General features: G+C 44.2%; 1 protein-coding gene across 1 annotated transcript; it reads left to right on the forward strand.

Annotated features, from left to right (window-relative positions):
• The first annotated feature begins 6,538 nt into the window (after positions 1 to 6,538).
• LOC110566110 (protein EOLA1) lies at positions 6,539 to 10,348 on the forward strand. Its single transcript, XM_021663916.2, has 4 exons — positions 6,539 to 6,814; positions 7,038 to 7,145; positions 8,745 to 9,017; positions 9,775 to 10,348. The coding sequence occupies exons 3-4, from the start codon at positions 8,765 to 8,767 to the stop codon at positions 10,038 to 10,040; spliced, it is 519 nt and encodes a 172-aa protein (XP_021519591.1). The 5' UTR covers positions 6,539 to 6,814; positions 7,038 to 7,145; positions 8,745 to 8,764; the 3' UTR covers positions 10,041 to 10,348.
• Positions 10,349 to 22,975: the final 12,627 nt, after the last annotated feature.

Consider the following 22,975-nt stretch of genomic DNA (forward strand, 5'->3'; position numbering starts at 1 on the left):
CTTCTTAGCCTCTAGAAGCCATCTCTAGTTGCGACCTTCTGAATTCTCACCTAACAAAAATCTCTGGACCTCACCAGCCAGCTGCAGTGGTTTCTTTTCTGTGAGGCCTTGGAAGCTCTCTGGCCACAATCTGCATGCCCTTCTTCTTCACATTCTTAATTGCTGAGCCTTCTGTTCAAGTTGCATAATTGAAAGTTCAGGAAGAAAGCACACCCAGCAGCCCTGTGAGCAGTATAAGGCTGAGTATGCACTTACAGGGAGCATCAGACAAGGAAATGCCTGCTGATCTCACTTTATGGTGTGTACTGATGCTGAAAAACACGGTTTCCTACAGTAGGCTATGCACACACCCATGCTAACAGATTTCCAGATGTCTGTAAGGATTAGCCATGGAAGTATTTACCATCCAGACAGTTGACTACCACACAAGGGATACAGTTACTTCTGGAGTGTTCAAGGAAAGCACTGGGTCAACTGAGGACTGGTACAGCATAGCATTGACTATACAGGAAGCAAGGAGACTACAGTGGCATCCATTCAGGCACAGGTTCAAGCTGGCTGCTAGGTTGCTACACACCCCACATTACAAATTTGCTGGAATGGCTATTCCATGGAGAGGTAGGACTTTTGCTGTTTAGGGTATGAAGATAACTGGGAAAGTAGGGAATGACATTTCCAATGACATTGGAGAAGGGTGGTGGTGTCTCTGTTGCTATGGTGACTCAGGGGCTGACTCAGAGGATGTGAGTTTAATCACCTGCATGTAGTTGGGCCCACAGCACAGTCTCCATCTCAGGGATGGGCAAGCAGCAGAAGCTGATGCAAACCAAGCTTCTGTGAGGCAGCTGATGAGCAAAGAGAGCTCAAGGACCAAGGCATGTCTATAGTGTCAGCGACAAAATCCTGTGACGGAGCATGCATCCTAGATAGAGGGAACCATTTTGCAATGGATAGAGAGGGTCTCTGAGTATTGCACACCTCATATACCCTTGAAACTTTTAAGCCTTATTCGCCCCTCCTCCTTTTCCATAAGCCACTTGAGGGAGAAAAACACTGCACAATTATTCTCCACCATAGAGGTCCTCCCTTCCATAGGTGTTTCCCCATCTGTCTCTTAGAGGGTGCTTGTCCATCTCAGCGAAGTATTACAATGTCAATGCTAAAGTCAGTGGAGTTTAGGTAAATCAAAGAGTCAGAGAAACGGCTGCCAAGACCTACTCAGGATGAAGGTCCAGTACAATATTAAAAAAGCTGTATATAGTAAGAGAAGAAAGAGGTGACACTACTTTGGATAACCATATTCCTATATCAGCATAGGATGGGAATAAAGGGTGATAACCAGGGTCTAATAATAAGTGACTTGGGGGTGCCTGTTGGGAAACAGATATTCATTCTCTGGTATAGTTCTCAGGGAATGCTGAAGGTACAGGTCCAGTGAGCCTGCAAGTAATAAACAATGGTCCACATTGAGTAGCCTTGAAAGCCTTCATGATAACAGCAGAAAAGAAATGATCTAGGCTAAGGGAAGTGAAGTAGCTTTTTGTAACGTAACACAACAAATGAGGCAGGAAAAGCCCAAGGTGTTAGGTTCCTAGAGCGTGTTCACAGGACATCGTGCAACAAAGGTATTAGGATACGAGGCAAAAAAAATCTTCCATAGACCCAGAGAGACCGCATGAGACCCTCTTAGAAAGCTGTTCAGTGTAAACAAGGCCTGCCTTGATGTAGTCCCCTCCTTTCTATTCCTGTTCTTCACAGCAGCAGGAAAGGTCAAAGGCAACACCAGAAAACACTGACCAGCCAGAACCACAGGTTAGTACTACACAAAGTTGACAGAATAGATGCCAATGTGGCCTTCTTATGGATACATGGAATGCAAGGCCAACACTCATCTCCAGAATGGTCACTGAGAGAGGGGAGAGTGCATGATGATGATAAGGACTGCTACCTCAACAAACAAGCCAGCATTCTGCTTTATTTCAGTCTGTAGCCTAGTTTTAGACCTATCCCTAATGACTACAGAGCTGGTTAGGACCACAGCACAGAGAATGCTGCAGCATCACAACATGGAGATGCTTGAATTAACACAAAGCTCCTTCTAAAGTAACCTACAGCTCTCTGCTGGGTCATGAAATACCAGGAACATGGGAATAACTCAAAAGAGGTATTTCATGCATTGTACTGTATGAGGATTATACCTGGCATCTCAATGAAGTCCACCTGAAAGATGACCTCAGTAGGACTGCCTGAAAATTACAATTACAACTTACAATTCTGAACAAATGATGTCATTAGATTCAAGGTGAGAAAGTCCACATTTTCTCTGAATGTATTTGCTGGCCTTTAGTGAGGAAAGATTTATAATAAACATACTCGATATTAAGCTGTAGAGAATGTTAGATTAAATTTGTTAAGATTCTTTTAAAGTATAGGCTAATAGTAAAACAGAAACTATGACACAAATAATCAAACAGCATCAACTTAATGGAATGAAGAAAATATACAGAAAAGGGAGTAGGATAGTTATGACTTAACCCAAAATACTTTTACTACTTTGGAATGCCCCATTCAAGTCCCTGTTTGTATTCTACATTTTCATTTTTTCAGAATTGCCAAAGCAAGCTTGGAAGTATACATGTGGAAAAATGAGTCTTCTAGAGAGGGCACCCTAGCTCAATTCTTGTCTAGAATCTTGTAGAGCCTGGACACCAACCCCTGAGTCATATAAACAATCATGGTCACATGCCATCTGAAGTCCTCCCTTCAGAATGACACATGGATTATATTTTCATGATTGAAATATTAGAAAAGAAGAAAATGAAGAGTGGTGCTGAAGAATTTGGAGCCTTGGAAGAAAGGGAATGAATGCCTCAAACTTAAAGCTGATATAACAGATTGGAGCCATGTATTAATTACCTTCATGTTGCTATGATAAAATACCATAACCAAAAGAAAGTATAGGAAAAAGGCTTTATTAACATTTGTTTCCAGAGAAATAGACACCTTATTACAGGGAAGGCATGGCATGGTGGCAGGAGCAAGAAGCTGACTGATGTACACACGGAAGCAGAGAAAATGAACCAGAAGTGTGAGAAGGCTATAAACTATCAAAGCTCACCTCAATTGGTATGCTTTCTCCAGCAAGGCTTGATATCCTGAAGGTTCAATACCTCCCCAAACTTCACCACTAACTGAGGATCAAGTGTTCAAATATACGAGCCCATGGAGGACATTTCTTTTTCAAATCACTACTAGCCAGGTCAAAGAAACCCAAAAGGTCCAAATTGTGCTTTCCCAGCATCACTCCTCTCCAATGAACTGAAAGTAGCCTGCCATGTCTGTAAGTTTACTCAAGTGCCACCTCTTCCCATCCACATATAGTATGTGCTGAAAACAAAACCTACCCAACAGGGTGTAAGCAGCCCATCCTTGTCTAGGATTCCTGGGGCACAGCTTTTTCTCATCCATATGAAATATCAAAGCCAACAAAAAAAAATAAATAGGACTCAGGCTGATACCATATGATCCCATTTGCCTGGAAAGAAGGTTGTGGGAGGGAATCTGAAATAGGCAAGCTCGGGATCGGGGCAGAGAAGATACACAACAGGAATGGATAGATAGGAAACAACATTGCTGCACTGAACTTCGTGCTTACTTGACTCTGGAGAGAGAAGTGTTCCGGAGAACTTCCAACTGAGTCTTACAGCTTTCCATGACTTCATGTTGCTTCTTGGTGTTGGCCTTTGGCTTTGACTGCTGGTATCCTGAGAACTGAGTTTGGTAATCCCCTAAAGACCCATGACTCTAATCAGCAGTAAGTAGATAAAAGAGGTCTTCAGCCGATTTTGCTACCAATATCCTATCTAAGGTCATGGGGGTGGGGGTTGAAAGGGAAGTAAAGGTGTTTAGGAACCCCAAATAAAGTAGGTTTGGTGAAAAATCTAAGCCTACATCTTTCTCCCTCTTCTTCTCCTTCTCCCTCTCTCCCTCCCCATGCTTCCTGTGAGAGAAGAGCTACAGTCTTATATGGTTCTATGATCTTAATTCAGGAAGCAAAGAAATCATTGCAAAATGTTACCAGAACTGAGAAACAAAAGTGCCTAAATCCTAGGCATTACACAGTGAAGTTGTACCTTGAAGAAATGGGGCAACTAGGACAGAAGTGGAACAGGCACTATAGAGCACAGACACTGAAAAATCAAAAGGAGTTGACTGAGTAAAGTCTATTGGGTCAGAGACAAGGGAGTGCACAGCAGAGTGAGGCCATGATCCACACTAGATAATAAGGATGAAGAGAGATAGCATTGACATCTGGTGTTGAGACCCTCCCCCAAACAAGAAGACCTGAAAGACTGATAAGAATAGCTTAGAAACCTATGTGTAGAGGATGGCTGGAGTGGAGATATCCAGAGGCTCAGGAAAGAGCTCAGGCAGTAGACAAGGACTGCCCTCAGGTAGTAGTCCTAGCAACATAGGACCATATTTTCTTATAGATATTGCAGAAGTAGGGACTCAGAGTTTGCTGCCAAAACCACATTTGAAATAAGCCTCAATAAGATCATGACCATTGGTAGTTCTGGACAGTGGTGTCTGGAAGAATAGTCACTGACATCAGCAATTCAGCCTTACCCTTTAACACTCATCCTAAGGACATCTGGACCCCAGACAAAAGATCCTGGCCTTTGTGAAGCATTCATACTGTCTATGGTGCCTCATGGAGAGCACCCTCAAGATATGATTATGTCCCTAAGACACTCTTTCCTTGCCATTTTGCCTCTTAAGGATGTGCCACATGATTTCTGAATACCTCCTTCCAATTACACCTAGCGACTCCACAGGCCCCTTTGGCTGTACCTAGAAGGTCCCTGCTCTGCCATCTTCTACCCATAGTCCCACCCCATTTATCCAGCCAATATCATGACACTGCCCCCATTTCCACCTCAGCTCTCACAGTCCTGCTCCTCCCTGCAGCCCTACTCCAGACGCCTTACTGTGTAACACAATGGTCTGCCCTGAACTTCTTCCTCTCCCACCTACTCTGCCACTGGCAGGCTTACCTTGCTCTTCCAGGAGTCCCTCCAGCTCTACTACAGCACTCACAGGATCACCCTGTTTCTCTTTTATCTCTGCTCCTATTTCTACCTCACCACCATCAGCCTTGCTTCTCCATTAGCACCACACCATTTTAGGGTAGAATTCAGTGCTCTCTCCCTACATCACTGCACCCATAAACTCATCCACTGAGGTCAGCGGTCACAACCCAGCCCTTCATCAGCAGTCTGAACTATGTTATGACAGTATTCAAAGCTCTACTTAACACTTCACCACATATACACAACACTGCCCTGGTTCTCCCAAGGCCTGGCCCACCTAGTTCAGCACTCACAGACTTACCAGTCACCCCCAATTCAGCATGCACTGCTCTACCCTCCACTTCCAGTGGCCCTGTGTCATATCTCATAAAAATATCCAAAGTTCCACTCCCACTTCATATCTTAACATTGACAACTATTCCTATTACTTTTGAGACATAGCTCACCTAGGGCTTCACTCACAGCTATACCCACCACTCCTACGTCGGTATACATTCTTGCTTTCCCCCCTCCATAAGTTAATACCTACAGCCCCCTGCCCTATTCTGTAAATCCAACATACCTAGTGCAACACACTCAAAACACCACCCACCACTCCTACACACACACACACACACACACCACACCACACCACACCACTGCCCACCACTCCAAATGCAGCATGCAGTCCTGCCCACCACGCCTACATCACAAAAAAAATGGCCCTTCCCTTTTCTTTCAGGGTTTCTGGGCCACAATAAGCCAGTATACCAGACTCCTCCCTCACTTCATACATTACAACTCACAATACTGCACCCAACCTCAACATACACAATCCACACTCCTATGTCAGTATGCACAGCCATGTCCTATTCCTTCAGTGGTCTTCTGTCACTTTATATCAAAATTCAAAGCTCAGCCCTGCCATCATACCTCACAACACACTGTCCCAGCCAGCACTTTAGAGTCCCAAGTCAGCACTAACAGCCTCATCCACTACCCACAACCTGGTCCTCACTCCTATCTCAAATGGCCCTGTCCTCTTTCAGAATTAGAATTTCTGGGCTTTTATTTTGTAACAATCCAAAGCTCTGTTCCTTACATATAGCCCCGCCCACACTTCTAATTCCGCATGCACAGACACGCCCTTCTCCCTTAGCACTTCCTCGCATAATGCCAGCGTCTAAAGCTCAGCTCTGTCAACCACTTACAGCCCTTGCTAGTACTTTTGAGAATCTGCCCACCTTGCTAAAAACTGACAGTCTGATTCACCACTCTCATTTCTGTATGCACAGCCCTTCCCTTCTCCTTAAGCAGATCTGGGCCAAATTAATTTGGGGTCCAAAGCTTCATCCTGTTATCCCGGTAGCTCCACCCACGCCAAACTTTGGTCACTGCCCAGCCCAGACTGCAAACACAGGCAGTTCCGGTCTGTTCCCAACAGACTCTTCCGAGCACAAACTCCCAGTCCCAACTCACAGCCCTGCCCTACCCCGCCCCATCCCAAAGCCTAGCCCCAGGACTAACACAGCTCACACAGGCCCTTCCTCAACAAGCCTCTTCCTTCACAGCCCAAACCGGGCTCCCGTTTTTGCAGATTCAGCCGACTAAATCCCCGATTCTTTGTTTCACGTCTTTCCCCTCCTAGCCACCTCTTACAGACCCTGAAGCAGTTTTATTTGGCAGATTGCTTTAAGAAACCGGTAAATCCCACAAAGTCTCCTAGCTTCCAGCTTAATTACGTAAGTCCCTGCCTTCCTATCACTGATGCATAAATAGGGTGTCTGTAGATCTTATTGGCTACAAATGTTTGAGCATGTAAATGACATGGTGTGCGCGCTTACGAAAGATTGTGTGCGTATGGGCGTGGGTACGTCTCTGTGTCTGTGCCTTAAAGCAGTCAGAGTCCAAAAATGCCTGTTGGTGGTTAAGGCACTAACTACCCACATGTTTTCCTTTCTTTAGAGCTGACGTTATCCACCCACGCTTAGGAGCTATTGGTACTGCGGATCTCCCTGGAACACTGGAAGGCTGAGGACGGTGCATAAACTGGAGCGGGCAGAGTGCGAAGTGGTAAGGCTGAGACACCCAGGGCAGGCAAAGGAAATAGGTAACCTGTAAATCGGAGCCTTGTAAGCTTGGCCCCAATCAATTGAGGGTACCCCAGGGTCCAACTTCCCCGACTGTGCAGAGACAACCCAAGGCAAATCTTTGCCTGCCCCATCTTGCCAACATCTCACTGTTTCCAAGTGTGGATGCAGACAGATGGAAACCACATGTGCTGCTCCACACGCACTGGTCCCTCCTTACTTTTAGGCTGTGAACTCACTGAAACCCCAGACTATGAGGCGTGCGGATCTGTAGCCTTTGGTATTATGCCCAGTCTCGTCTACCAAATAATATCGAATGCACTGTACACCTGAGCAAATTTCTGTGCAACCACATTCTGTGTGGAATCATGTTTCTCGTGTTAGATTGTAAGTGCTTGAGTTAATAATGGGAACCACGTGCAGAATTAACTTTCTACATCGGGTGGACCTTATCCCAGGCGGAAAGGACCTTCCCACTGCCATGATTGCAGAACCAACCTGTGAGACAGACGTTTTTTGTTCTCTGTAAGGCCAGCCCTATCATTGTTGATCCCCAGCACCTGCTGAGCAGAAGCCTTTCCTGCAGTCAATAACCAACACTATCTTTTACTTGTTTCCTCCTTTATCTACCTTCTTCTGGTGCAAGTTGAGAAGCAGAAACAAGTCAAAGGGACAGCTTTTTCATCCACAGAGCATGTTGGTCTGCAGTACCCTGAAGAAGGGAACTCATCTGTTTTGTGTACATAGTAGTGAATTAAATGAAAAAGGGGCAGATGACTAGGGTGGGTAGCCAGATTACAAGGAACCCTGAGGAGCCTAGTGAGATGGGTGGATTCTGGGCTGGTTGGGACAGGAGCCCTTGGCAGGTTTCAGCTGAAGAATGAGATGATCTGATGACCCCAATACCAAGGTCATTCTGAGTGCATCGTGGAAAGCTTCACAGCACAAGGCCGCTGAAAGGTAGTGCTTGAAGAGGCAGTGGGAGCTAGGGGCTTGATATGATGGTGGTTGTGGAGCTAGTGAAAGATATTTAGGGAAGCATTTACAGGCAGGTACTGCTATGTACCAGGTGGTGGGAGGAGGAAAATTAGCTGCTACATCTAGGCAACAAAAATGGTAGGACAGTGACCTCACCTACCAAGCAGAAACAAGTGGATTTGGGTTCACGGAAGTTGGATTCCTAAGTCCAAAAGCACAGCTCAGTCACCTGAGAGTAAGAAGATGTAGGCCATATCATGGCAGCCAGAGAAAAAGTTGGAAAGCTAAGACTTCCCCTCTGTGCTAAAGCCAGTCTACCTAGGTATGAACCCTGACTAGGTCAAGATGACCTTCTCCTAGGGCCCAGTGACCTCCATAAGCACACACCACACTGTTCTCCCAGTACCTTCCTCAAGCTGTCTTTATCCTGTTCTGTGAGCTTCCCAAGAACTACATGGACCAGTGTCATCCTAATCTCAGCTACTGGCATTGGGCCTCTGTGGCAGGAAGCACATCAAATTCAGTGGAGTTTCAGGGCACATGGGAGACAACAGGGGAACATGAGGACCAAAGGACTTGAACTGTGATGTGCTTCTGTTTTTAGGCTCAGAGACTGTGAGGAAAATGAAATTTCCCTGCCTCTCCTTTCGGCAGCCCTATGCTGGTTTAATCTTAAATGGAGTCAAGACTCTTGAAACACGTTGGCATCCACTTTTGAGTAGCCATCAGAACTGTACCATTGCCATCCACATTGCTCACAGGGACTGGGAAGATGATGCATGGCAGGAGGTGCTGGTGGAAAGATTGGGGATGACCTGGAAACAGATTCAGACCTTACTACAGGAAGGAGAAAAATATGGCAGAGGGGTGATAGCTGGTAAGTGAGGCTGTACCAAATATGATGTAGACAATTGTAAAAGGATGATGATCGATAGTTTGGTGGTTCTGTTTTGCCATTAGCTAGAGGATGTGAGCTAACCTTTCCAAGCAGCCTCTCTAAGGGCTGTCAGAGTCACTAGGCTGGGTTACATAGCCTGGGTTCCACAGAGTCCAGTAGTTACCTCTGACTCTGGGCCTCAGATTCTATTTGTGTGAGAGCCCATGTCAGGTCAGTACCTGTTTGTAGCACTGGACTGTCTATTCATGAATATCTGCAAAAGGTATAGCCTATCACAGTCAGCAATAAGCACTTAAAACGTGGAGTGTTATCTAGAGTAAGGCTGCCTGCCTGGCTTCTAATGCCTGTCACAAGGACCTTAGTTAAGATACCAATCAATGTCTAATCCAGTCATCTGGTGATCTAATTGGGCTCTTATTGACTGTAGGCTTCCTGGCTGGAACTGGTTCTCTTTCAGTAGGTAAATACCAGCCTTAGCAGTATGCTAGAACATGACTGTCCCTTAGTGGTAGAGTCACTGAGGAGAAGCCACTCTCTCAAGGCCTGTGACTGCCTCACCCAGGATTCCCTAGTTCAATTGGTCATGTCCCCAGTATTTAGTGAGAAAAATCTCTGTTTCCTATCCTTTTGGTGATATACTATATCCTATCAGTTAACACTGTAATGATCCTGCTGTCATAAAGATAACTGTTGTATAGAAGAGAATACATCTGTATGTTTCTGTCTTTGTACCCAGGTCTTGTTGACATTGGAGAGACTTTGCAATGCCCAGAAACCTTAGCTCCTGATGAGGCTGTGGAACTGGAAACTCAAGCTGTGCTAACCAACCTACAGCACAAGTACCTGACTCCACTTTCAAACCCCAGGTGGTTAGTGGAACCCATACCTAGAAAAGGGGGGAAGGATATATTCCAGGTAGACATCCCAGAGCACCTGATCCCATTGGGTAAGAGTGGAGCAGTGAATAGTCTGGAGAACAGTACCAAGAAAACAACTAAATAATGGCCCTCTCAATAGACCATCATAGTATAATGCTATCAGAGAACCTCTAAATACCAGGGTAATTCTAAGCCACCATTAACACTCAGACCACAGCCCACTATGTGCTGTTCCCAGACCCAGACTACTATGCCCTTATGAAGAGGATGGTAGAGAGAACATCCCTCATGCTGTGGCTCTGTCAGCAAAGCTACAGAGCCTCAAGAAACTTGGCCTTTAGGGAAAAGGAAAACTCCCAAGAAATAACTTTTTGCTGAAATCAATTTAGTCCTACTGTTTCCTTGATTGCACAAATAAATGTTTTATGGTAAGTCTTTGGTGTCTGGACTCTCTTTTTGCTTTCCCGTGTCTTTATTACATTAAAATCCCATGCAGTGTATGAATAGCTTCCAGGGGACCATGTGACAAGTCTGGGACCAGTTGACACCAATGCCCTGATAAAACTCATAGTAACATTGACTGAAGTTTGGGATCCAGGAGAATAAAAGCTCCTGTTCTAAGATACCAGAGCTGTGTGAAGTGACTATGGTAGGTCAGGAGCCATGCTCCTGTGTCTCCTGGAAAAATTCAGCTGCTTTTCATGAGAGGGCAAGGTAAATTCAAGGATAAGAAAGGACTTAGGAATAGTGCAGAGGTTTAAATAGTGCACAAACTCAAGGCTTAAGTTCAGTTATTTTGCCACCATAAGATCTTTTTTTTTTCATTGAGAAATAAAATTGGTTCAATTCCAGAAAGATAGTGACTGAGCTGTGAGTTCATGGGATTTTTTGTTTTTGTTTTTAAACAATGCACAGATTATACACTTGTTCTCTGAGTTTTCTCTACCTCCTCCTCTTCTTCTCTTCCTCCTCCTTTTCCTCCTCAGTGGACTCACTTAGGGCTATTGCTGAGAGGGCAGCTTTCAGGATGAAATGACAAGTGTTGTACACACATATCACATACCCATATCTGAGGGACCCTGAGCTACTGGGTGTATACCCAGCCACTTCCATCTTAACAGAAGCCAATGGAGAAACTATTATTATCATATGTGACCTCTTCACATGGGCTACTTGTCTCCTGAGGTGGACAGCTGTCTGAGGCACTTACAGGGATGTTGCTCTTTTTTCATGTACTAGAAAGGCCATTTGGAAAGGTTGCCTGCAGGCGTCTGTTGGGAGCTACCTGCTGAGACTTGCCATCTGCCTTGGCCTTGTTTGTAACTGAGGGGAAGGTCTGGTGAGTAAAAGCTTCATCTTCTTTGCACTTTGCCCTACAATTGTGACTGGAGATTGTGCCTTCCTCAATGCAGCTGCACTGATCAATTTGCTCCTCCCAATATTCTCCAGGAGCTCTGGCTTGTCTCTCTGGAAGTTGAAGTTGCCGTAGACCTAAAACAAAATAGACTAGGTTAGCCAGTTTGAAATAGAGCTACACTGACCCACCACATTCTACTGGCCTTTATAGTGATGGAGGAAATGACTGAAATGGCTGGTGAAAGATGTAATGTGCGGCAGTGGGACCCCAGTACAGAGAAATGACTCCAAGGTAAAGGTGGTGACACATGTATGTGACACTAACTGCCTACCTGCCTGCTGGCATCTAAGGGGCAGCCACTGTCTATTTTATCCTTCAGTAAACAACATCCTCTGCTAAATGAGGAGCTTGAAGCACATGATTCATGGGGTGTGCAGAAAGGAAGATGTTCTCATCACGAAAAGTGGGAGACAACAAGTTTGTTCTTTACCATCATTTTCCTGTTTTCGCAAGAGCAGCACACAGAATCTTCTGGGCAAATGTTTCTAAGCCCATACAGGTTGAGCTGGCGAATAAAACTCTTCAAGCTATCTGTTTTAAAAATCTTCTGTGCACCCCTGCCATGAAGGACCTCTCTTTTAAACAGGTCTACCTGAATCATGATGATGTCTCCTTCTTCACTCCAGTTCACAGACATGAAGGCCTTGTTCTGCACTATGATCCACAGTTTCCTAGGGAAGGGCAGACTCAGGAGGTCGGTGACACATTCCTCATTCATTGTAGTTTGGTCTTCAGGTTGGAGTCTCCATTGGGAGGCTGCACCTTGTGCCCTGACACAGTCACCTCACCTCACCGAACCTCTTCTTGAATACACCCATGGCTCAGATGAAGAATTACATGGGATTTATCTTCCTGTCTCTTGCCCAGCAGGTAGGCACAGACTGGTAGCACAGTGCTCACCCACAGTCGGAGTGATCATCAGGCATACTATGGACTGCAGACCATGAAACATCCCTCAAGACAGTCCAAATAGAGTGAGCTTCCACTAGATATGTCCCAGTAATACTGGCCACTAAGTTCTGGTGTCAGTAGTGGGGCAACCATCTGCTGGAGTCATCATCTTTTTTGTTTGTCACGTGATGGCACAATGTGGCCCACAGCCAGTCTGGGAAGGAGCTCTGTCTCAGTGTAGGGGAGTTTTCAAAAAGTGTACAAAATTGTGCAGTTTTCTGGAATAGTCTTCCTGTGTTCTGATAAATTTAGCCATTCATGCATCAATTGAGATACAGATACTATTTCTTCTCCCAGGGTGCTGTTTCTTCTGTCTATGCTTTTTCCCGGGGCCAGCCTGCAGTTAGATCAAGCTTTGGCAATACCAAGGCTGCTAGATGACTCTCCTTTCAAAGCAGCATGGTCTAGCTTTGCTTTCGACATCTACTTGTGCCAGCACACACCCCTTCCTCAGACTTGCATTGATCTCTTCCAACTGCTCATGCAGGCTGGTTGTTTCTCTTCACGTAGGTCCTAAGAAGGAATGTGTTTCACTACAACTTGTTCAGGTTGTTCTCTGAGTAGTGCTGTGCCCAAGTAGAATGAGATGAGCTCCGTCCTCTAGTTCCTCCATGGTGAGATTATTCTAAGCACGTTTGTGTGATTAAATGGCCATATCCTCAGTAGTGTTTTGAACTTCCATGTACACTTAAGCTTGCCATCAAATCACTTTGTGCTGTGGATCAAAATGGAATTGCCACTTGCTTTTATTTTACCTCACAGATGTATTTCTCATATCCCAAGACACACTAATTTGAGACCTGATTTATAATTTTCTGGTTTTGCCCATCAAGACAGCTCAGCAAGTATACGGTGCTGACTGTCAAGTCTGAAATCTGAATGCAATCCCCTGGCCTTGTATGGTAAAAGGAAATGACCTGGATCAGTGGGTCATTCTTTAGTGACAGGGTCCTGAGAAGGAAGGTCCAGGATATCAGACATAAAGATAGAACAGGTGAGTTCAGTATGTTTGCACAAGCTTTGTGTAGGGATATTTGTTTATCTATCTATGTTATTAGGTTCTTATATCTCATCCTTCCCTCCATCACTTTTTTTCACCCTAATCCTTTCAACTTTCCAACACCAGGTAGAAGAGACAGAAAGTTATTGGGGAGAAGGGCACTGAGATTTTTTGTTTTTTAGAACTACTTTCTGCTTATTAGGGGCATTGATTTCATTGAGGCAAGTCCAATCTTAGTCTTGTCAGAATATCTCTAATATCTTCTTTTCGTTTTTCTTTTATTATCTATTTATTTGGTTTTGTTTTTGTTTTTGTTTTTTTGAGACAGGGTTTCTCTGTGTAGCCTTGAATGTGCTGGACTCAGATTGTAGACTAGGCTGGCCTCACAGGGATCCTCCTGCCTCTGCCTCCCCTACTGCTGGGATTACAATAGTCATCTTTCTCACAACCACTTGGCAAACCAGCAACAGCAGGAGCAGAAACAAGCAGGAGAAACACCTGTACTTCCTCACTTGTGGTTCTTGTCTTTTTATACCTTCTCTAGAGTCCCCAGAATTAAACTAACTTCAAGTGGCAGAATCACGCCACTGCCAGAACATTCATGAGGTAATTAGTCTGCTGTTGTGGACAATCTGAAGCAGCCCTGTATCCCACACCTGAGACTAAAACAAAAACATTTTTACATAACTGGGTTTTTAAAGAAACCAAAATTCTCACTACAGGTTTGTCTTATGCCAAGCAGGTTTATAAGAAGTACAGCATCTTATATACTATTTTAATTGAGAAATGGAACTAAGTCAGTAGATACTATCATACAATGACAAAGTCAGCAAGAAGCTAATCAAACAAAGTTACACAGGGTATCTCATGAGAGCATTACAGACTGAGCATATAGTAGTCTTGATTCTGATAATCATAGCCCCACATGATGGGAAGATTTGGGTTCAGAGCATATGAAGCCATAGCTCTTCCAAGGCCCTGATCCCAGGCCATTACTAGCTCTACCAAGCATATTTCTAGTTTTAGAGAATTAGCTACATTCCTTTGCCTTACATCAGGGCCTCTGAGGAAAAACTTCCAAGGCCTGGCTCCAGGGTATTACTAGCTCTACCAAATATGTTCCTTGTTTTGAGAAGAAGCTATGTTTCTTCTCCATATATCAAGGCTTCAGGGAAAGTCTCAGGTGATCAGTCCAGGCCACAACAGTTCTCCCTTTTTTATTTCTTATGCCTGGTTGAGTTTACTGATATCTGAATATCTAAAAGAATCCCATGTCCTCAAACCAACAAATGCCATCTAGGATTGTCAAAACAATCATCAGTACATATATATATATATATTCTAGTCATAATATAGAATGAAATTAGAAGGTTTTAAAGGGGATTAAATCCCCTAACTTGTACATTGTATCTTTGACCAGTTTGGAGGGGAAATTTATACAATTAGAGAAAAACAACTGATACAAGTAATGTTGAAATATCCCCTACTCGTTGGAATAGGGACTCTTTGGACTCTAGTAAATATTATATGTGGAGGGCTAACATAAGCAGTGATTCCAAACATGCTGTAGTTGTTTTTCTTCTCCAAAAGTCGCATAGATGATCACATGTTTCAGGGCTGTGGCTAACAGCCAATGGTCTAGTTGAGTCTCTTTTTTTCCTGGAGACATTACAGTAGTATGGGGCCAATGAGGGGATCTCAAGATATCATTTTAACCCAGACCAGGTGGACATCCCCAGGACAATTTGACCAGCACCCAGGATGTCCATAAAGAGGCACAGAGTTCTTTGGAACTATGGAGCATGTTACAGCCATGGAGCACAGCACCCCAAATGGGAATTCTACTTTGAAACCAGAGCATTGGATCTTTATTGCAAACTGGGAAATATCTATCTGATTGGGCAACCTGTGGGTTATTAGAAACTGGAAAACTCAAGTGATAAATGAATTAATACTTTAAACACTATATATCACTCCTCATGGACCCCCAAAGCCATAAGCTTTACAGGCTATTAAAGTGCAAGGGACACCCATTGACCTACCAATGACAAACAAATAGGGACGGTTGATGATAAACCAGTGTAATTATAGAGCAGTTCAAGGCAGCACATGAAAATCACACAGATTAGTTACATCACTCTAATGTAAACTCGCTTTTCAACTATTGCATAATAATAGATTTTTTAATTTTTATTTTTTATATTAATTGCAGTTTATTTACCTTGTATCCCAGCTGTAGGTCTCTCCCTCATTCCCTCTCTATCCCACCCTCTGTCCCTTTTATCCTCCCATGACCCTCTCCTTCCAAGTCCTCCTCCCTTCCATCTGACCCTAGCCTATCAGGTCTCATCAGGACTGGCTACATTGTATTCCTCTATGGCTTGGCAAGGCTGCTCCCCCATCAGGGGAAGGTGATCAAAGAACCAGCCACTTAGTTCATGTCAGAGACAGTCCCTGTTCCCTTTACTAGTATACCCATATGGATTCTGAGCTACCATGAACTATATCTTAGCAGGGGTTCTAGGTTATATCCATGAATGGTCCTTGTTTGGAGTATCAGTCTCAGAAAAGACCCCTGTGCCTGTTGCTCTCCTTGTGGAGCTCCTGTCCCCTCCAGGTCTTTCTATCTCCCCCTTCTTTCCTAAGATTCCCTGTACTCTGTCCAAATTTTGGTTATGAGCCTCAGCATCTGCTTTGATACCCTGCTGGGTACAGTCTTTCAGAGGGCCTCTGTGGTAGGCTACTGTCCTTTTTCCTGTTTTCTCCTCCTTCCAATGTCCATCCTGTTTGTCTTTGTGAGTTAGGATTGATCATCTTACCCACGGTCCTCCTTCTTGCTTAGGTTCTTTAGGAGTACAGATTTTAGTATATTTATCCTATATTATTGGTCTAATATCCACTTATAAGTGAGCATATACCGTGTGTTTATTGTTTCTGGTATCTTCAGTCAGGATGATCTTTTGCACATACCACCACTTGACTCCAAATTTCATGATTTCCTTGTTTATTAATTGCTGAGTAATATTCCATTGTGTAAATGTACCACAATTTCTGTATCTATTCCTCAGTTGAGGGACATCTGCATTGTTTCTGGGTTCTGGATATTACAAAGAGAGCTGCTATGAACATGGTTGAGCAAATGTCCTCATTGAGTACTTATGCATATTTTGGATATATACCTAGGAGTGGTATTGATGGATCATCAGGAAGTGCTATTCCTAATTGTCTGAGAAAGTGCCAGATTGATTTCCAAAGTGGTTATACAAATTTACATTCCCACCAGCAATGGAGAAGGGTTCCCATTTCTCCACATCCTCTCCAGCATGTATTGTCACTTGAGCTTTTGATCTTACCCATTCTGATGGGTGTAAGGTGAAATCTCAGGGTTGTTTTGATTTGCATTTCCCTGGTGGCTAAAGATGTTGAGCATTGCCTTAAGTATTTCTCTGTAATTGGATATTTCTTAATTGAGAATTCTGTTTCAGCTATGTACCACACTTTTCACTTGGATTACTTGATTTGTTGCTTTTTAAATTAATTTTTTAATTTTTATATTAATTACAGTTTATTCACTTTGTATCCCAGCTGTAACCCCCTCCTTCATTCCCTTCCAATTCCATCTTCCCTCCCTTATTTCCTCCAATGCCCCTCTTCAAGTCCACTGATAGGGGAGGTCCTCTTCCCTTTCCATCTGACCCTTGCTTATCAGGTCTCATTAGGACTGACTGCATTGTCCTACTCTGTGGCCTGAGAAAGCTGCTACCCAATGGGGGATGGTGGTGGTCAAAGAGACAGCCACTGAGTTTATGTCAGAGACAGTCCCTGTTCCTCTTACTAGAGTACCCACTTGGATTCTGAGCTGCCATGGGCTACATCTGAGCAGGGGTTCTAGGTTATATCTATAAATGGTTGGAGTATCAGTCTCAGAAAAAAACCCTGTGCCCAGATATTTTGGTTCTGTTGCTATGCTTGTGGTGCTCCTGTCCTCTCCAGGTCTTACTATCTATCTCCCCCTTCTTTCATAGGATTCCTTGAACTCTGCCCATAGTTTGGTTATGAGTCTCAGCATCTGCTTTGCTACACCGCTGGGTAGAGTCTTTCAGAAGCCCTCTGTACTAGGCTTCTGTCCTGTTTCCTGTTTTCTCCTTGTAAAACCACTTTGGTAATCAATCTGGCACTTTCTCAGACAATTAGGAATAGCACTTCCTGAAGACGCATCAATACCACTCCTCGGCATATATCCAAAATATGTTTAAGTACACAACAATGACATTTGCTCAACCATGTTTGTAGCAGCTTTCTTCATAATAGCCAGAACCTGAAAACAACCCAAATGTCCCTCAACTGAGGAATGGATACAGAAATTGTGGTACATTTACACAATGGAATATTACTCAGCAATTAAAAGCAAGGAAATCATTAAATTTGTAGGCAAATGGTGGGATCTAGAAAAGATCATCCTGAGTAAGGTATCCCAGAAGCAGAAATACACACACGGTATATACTCACTTGTAAGTGGATATTAGACCTATAATATAGGATAAACATACTAATATCTGAACTCCTAAAGAAGCTAAGCAAGAAGGAGGACCATGGGTAAAATGATCAATCCTAACCCAGAAAGACAAATGGGATGGACATTGGAAGATGGAGAAAACAAACAAGAGGACAGGAGCCTACCACAGAGGGCCTTTGATGCCTCTACCCAACAGGGTATCAAAGCAGATGCTGAGGCTCATAACCAAACTTTGGGTAGAATTCAGGAAATGTTAGGAAAGAAGGGGAAGATAGAAAGACCTGAAGGGGCAGGAGCTCCACAAGGAGAGCAAGAGAACCAAAAAATCTAGGCATAGGGGTCTTTTCTGAGACTGATACTCCAACAAAAGAGCATACATGGAACCTAGAACCCCTAGGAGTAGCCCATGGCAACTCAGTATCCAAATGGTTTCCCTAGCAATTGGAACAGGGACTGTCTCTGACATGAACTCAGTGGCTGGCTCATTCATCACCTCCCCCTGAGGTGGGAGCAGCCTTGCCCCGCCACGGAGGAAGACAATGCAGCCAGTCCTGATGAGACCTGATAAGGTAGGGTCAGAGGGAAGGGAGGAACTCCCCTATCAGTGGACTTGGGGAGGGGCATGAGAGGTGATGAGGAATGGAAGTGATGAGGGAGAGGGCTACAGCTGAAATACAAATTGAATAAACTATAATTTATAAAAAAAAATAATTTTAAAAAAGAAAAGTTTGGTAAAATTTAAGAAAAACACACACACTAACAAACAGACCAAACTTTCTTTACTTCTTTCAGCTGCAATTTCAAGCATTTTGCTATCTGTTGAATCTACAAAGGGACTTGGGACTTACTAGCACTGTTTCCCCGAGCAACGCATGATGCAGCCACACCTTGGCATTCCTCCTCCCCTCTGTCCTTTCATGCTGACCCTCAGAAGAGAAATGGGCACCATTTCAGTGGAATTTCACCAGTTTTCTGCCCAGAGGCCAGGATAGCACAAGCTGTGCTCTTCACAGCTACAAAACCTCCCTCTGCTCCAGGATTTCAGCTAAGACTGCTGCCCAGGGGCAGCAACCCTTGGGGTAAGGATGGCTGTATGTCATGAGTGATGCCAACATCACCCCTCTTCCAGCCATCTTCCCTAACTGAGCCTTCCCAGCCATCCGGGTGGAAATACGTGCTCCCACTGCTGACCAGAGGTGCCCCAGCTTGTAGCTCTGGGAGGATGGGTCAGGCAAAGTCACCACAGAGCACAGCTGTTTGGTCACTGGCCTACTGAGACCATCACAAGCAAACAAAACCACAAACAAACAACACAAGAAAAGAATGTACCAGTACAACCATGTTGTCAATCCCAGTCACAAAAAACAGGTAGCAACAGACAAGACAGTCAAACAGAAAAGCACACACAAAGTCAGATCCTGCTGCTCACACAGCAGAAAACGCACACAGAGCCAGACAACAGATCCTACCATTCCTGCAATGGAAAAAAGAAAACTAGGACAGCAGCGAAGCTGTGCTGCAGGAGTTACCTGCCTTGTCCTTATTCAGAGATCCAGAGAGCACAGACAACTAGGTACTCTATCACCCTTTACAGATAGGGGTCCATCCATCCCCTCCAACAGGGGTCTGTAACATCTTTCAGGCTCCTTCTGCCCCACAGTTGTCCAGTGGATCCACTCTAACCATTCCATCTACACAGATTACAAAATTTGCCTTCAGGCCCTAAACAGAAAATAGAGGAACACCGGACAGACACAGACTGAATGGACTGATGTGAACAGACATGGACAGAGAGCTCACTTACTGTCCGGTGTTCAGATCCATATGCCAGGTGTCCTAGAGGGTCTTGGAGATCTTGGAGGAGCCCCCAAATGTTATGCCCCGATGTTAAGGTCCCCAAAGACCACCAGGAGCCCGACCACATATGCAAGAGCAAAGAGTTTTATTTGGGCTTAAACTTCGTTTCTCCACCATCACCAATGCAGTTGATCAGAGAGGAGAGTCCAGAGAATCTGCACAACAAGGTTTTTATTGGAGTTTGAGCAAGAATCAGGAAATCCCATCTTAGCAGTTACATGATGACATTCAGCAAGGGCAAGCTTGTTACAAAGTGATTTGCTAACTAACAAAACACTGAGAAAGTTATCTATAGACCTCACAAATGTTAGGTATTTTCTGCGCCATGAAATGTTATACTACAAGGTTGGTGGGCTGCCCAGCACAGATGCCCCAACCTGAGATAAGATGGTTTCCCATTCTTGTGGTTATCCTGAGGCTGTTCCTTTGGTAGGGAATTTTTTACCTTGTTTCTGTAATTAGTGACCATTGGCCTAGTGCCTAGTGAGTTTGCTGGGGTAGTTCCTGGTGACTTTTGGCGATGTCAGGCCTGGTTCTTTCAAGCTTTAAATCAAGAACTGTGTATGTTTCTGGGGCTGGTGAGATGCCTGAACATGTACAGCCAAGCTTGACATGCCCATGTTCTCTAGACTGAACTAACATGGTGGGAAGAGTGCATCCACATATTTCCTTTTAAGACTTTAAAGTTAGAAGGCAAGAAATGGAGCAGACACAAATGAAAATGTCCCTGAAGGTGGCTTAGAATCAGTAAATTTCCTTTAGGTAAATTTTATCCCTCATTTACAATATCCTATTTTTTAAACAAGAACTCTCTTTTTGTCTTTTTAATGTTTTCAATTGGAATAGACTTATATCACTTCTCTCCTGCCTCTGGTCCTTCCTAGTTACCCTCCTTCTAGATCCTCCAAGTTATCCTCCCTTGAACCCTTCTCAGCTCCACCACTATCAAATAACCACTTTTTCTTTAATTATAATTCTTACACACTACACACACACACACACACACACACACACACTCACAAATGCACATACACACACAAACACATTCTTAAGTCTGAGAATGATATATTGGTTTAGCCTTACTGCCTGAAGTACTCCACTTATTTTTTCCTGTAAGGAAATGCCTGAAGCAGTTTCCCAATGCAATGATTAGCCTTCATGTTTGGGGGCCTCTGGTGAGGCTTATATGTCCTGACAAAACTAATTGCTCACAGTTCAGAGCAGAAAGGAAAAGAGACAAAGTTGGCTGAGGTCCCACAATTCCTTTATTTAAAGTCCCCACAATTTAAAAGAATATAAGAATGGCACCAAATTTCATTCTAAATGGTTATGTTTATATCCATAGGCAAATGCCACTCTTGTCCTTAATCAGAGAAGCTTTTCTTTGCAGTGATTATCTGTGAATATAGAGGCTCATAGCTACTCAAGATGTCCACAATAAATAGTGGTAGGATGCCCAGCCCTAAGCAAGACATTCATACCATCCTATCTAAAGCTCTGGGAAGGAGGGCAGGGATATTGACAAAGAGGCAGCAGAAAAATATCAGAGTCTGATGATGATGTGAAATGCTATCTTCATCTTGCGACACAGCAGTTGCAAATGGTATCTCATAGGAGCTGTGTTTGTTTGTCTGCACTGGGCCTGTGTGACACTTGTCCTGTCAGCACCCAATCTACAATTGGGGAGTGAGCGAGAGCTTCTTGGAGCTTGCCTCAGTTAGCTTTGCTGTTGCTTTGATGAAATACCATGAAAAAGAACAACTTGTGTGTGGGGGGGGGGGGAGTGGCTTCTTTGGCTTATGCTTCCACTGTTCATCTTTGAAGAAAGCCAGGACAGGAACTCAAGCAAGGCAGGAACCTGGGGGTTGGAGCTGATGCAGAAGCCACGGAGGGTGCTGCTTACTGGCTTGCTGTCTGTGGCTTGCTGTCCTTGCTGAGCCTGCTTTTCTATAGAACCCAGGACCACCTAGCACCACCCTCAATGGGATGGGCTCTCCCACATTAACCACTAATTTAAAAAAATGTCTTACCCTCTGTTTTTATGGTGGCATTTTCTCAATTAAAGTTCCTCCCTTTTGCATAACTCTAGTTTATGTGTCAAGTTGACATTAGACTAATTAGCCGGTAAAACTTCTTTACTTCAAGAGGGAGAAACCAGGTACAGTTACACTCTGAACCAAGTAAAACCAAACTCCAACTGTGTAAATAACTCAGCATCTGATATTTGAGATCCACACAACAATCTTCTGGGCTTTTCCTAAGGGCTTGGGTCACTCCTCTGGCTCTGTTCACTGCAACACACACTGTTTGTCTTGGAGACTCCTGCTGGGTCCACTCCACCACACTGCTGCTGCTCTTGGTGGCCATCCCATGGTACTGGTATTTCCAGAATGCTGGGATCTCTTGCTGCAACTGGGCTACACTTTTTCCAATAGTAGTCTCTCCTGGGCTCTCTTCAGGGACTCCAGACCTGCCATACAGTGCCAAGCCTCAGCTGTTCTGCATGACATCTTCATGCCTACAAATCCAGTGCCACCTAGGTGACTCTTACACTACTAATTTGAGGTGCCAGCACAAGGTTCAGCCTTGGCTGCTTCTGGAACACAGCTTCTGTGTGCTGACTCTGATGAAATGCTTCCCAGAATATTTCACCTCAGTGATGCTGGTGTTGTCTCGATCACCACCAATTTCTTAGTTTCAGCCAACCATTACTGATCATCCCAGCATAGCAAAAGTTTCACTTTAGTTCTTCTTGTCTCTTTTTAATCACAGCTTATTCTTCTGCCCCAGCTAACCAGAAACCACAGATCCTTAACTCAGAATACACAACCCCCAACCTCCAGGATCTTTACGTGACTCCTGGACATCTCTTGAACTTCACAAGCAGGCCTCCATCATAGATTGGCATTGCTCTCAGCATCCTTATCTTCCAAATTCCAACAGCACAGCTCACCAAGTTTAGAATTCTCAATGGCTGTTTGTTTTTCTAGAGTCTTTCCTAAGTCTTTCCACGATTCTCCTCCCGAACACAACACAGACAAGTCTGTCACTGCTGTAACCCATTCCTGTTACCAATTTCTGTCTTGGTTAGGGATGCTATTGCTGTGATAAAACAACATGACCACAAACAACTTAGGGAGAAAAGTGTTCATTTGGCTTATACTTACAGTCCATCATCAAAGGAAGTCAGGGCAGGACCTCACACAAGGTGGGAACCTGGAGACAGGAGCTGATGCAGAAACCATGGAGGGGTGCTACTTACTGGCCTGCTCTTCATGGCTTGCTCAGCCTTCTTTCTTTTACAGAACCCAGGACCAC

The sequence above is a fragment of the Meriones unguiculatus genome, assembly GCF_030254825.1.
Source record: "Meriones unguiculatus strain TT.TT164.6M chromosome X unlocalized genomic scaffold, Bangor_MerUng_6.1 ChrX_unordered_Scaffold_31, whole genome shotgun sequence".
In the NCBI taxonomy this organism is placed as follows: domain Eukaryota; kingdom Metazoa; phylum Chordata; class Mammalia; order Rodentia; family Muridae; genus Meriones; species Meriones unguiculatus.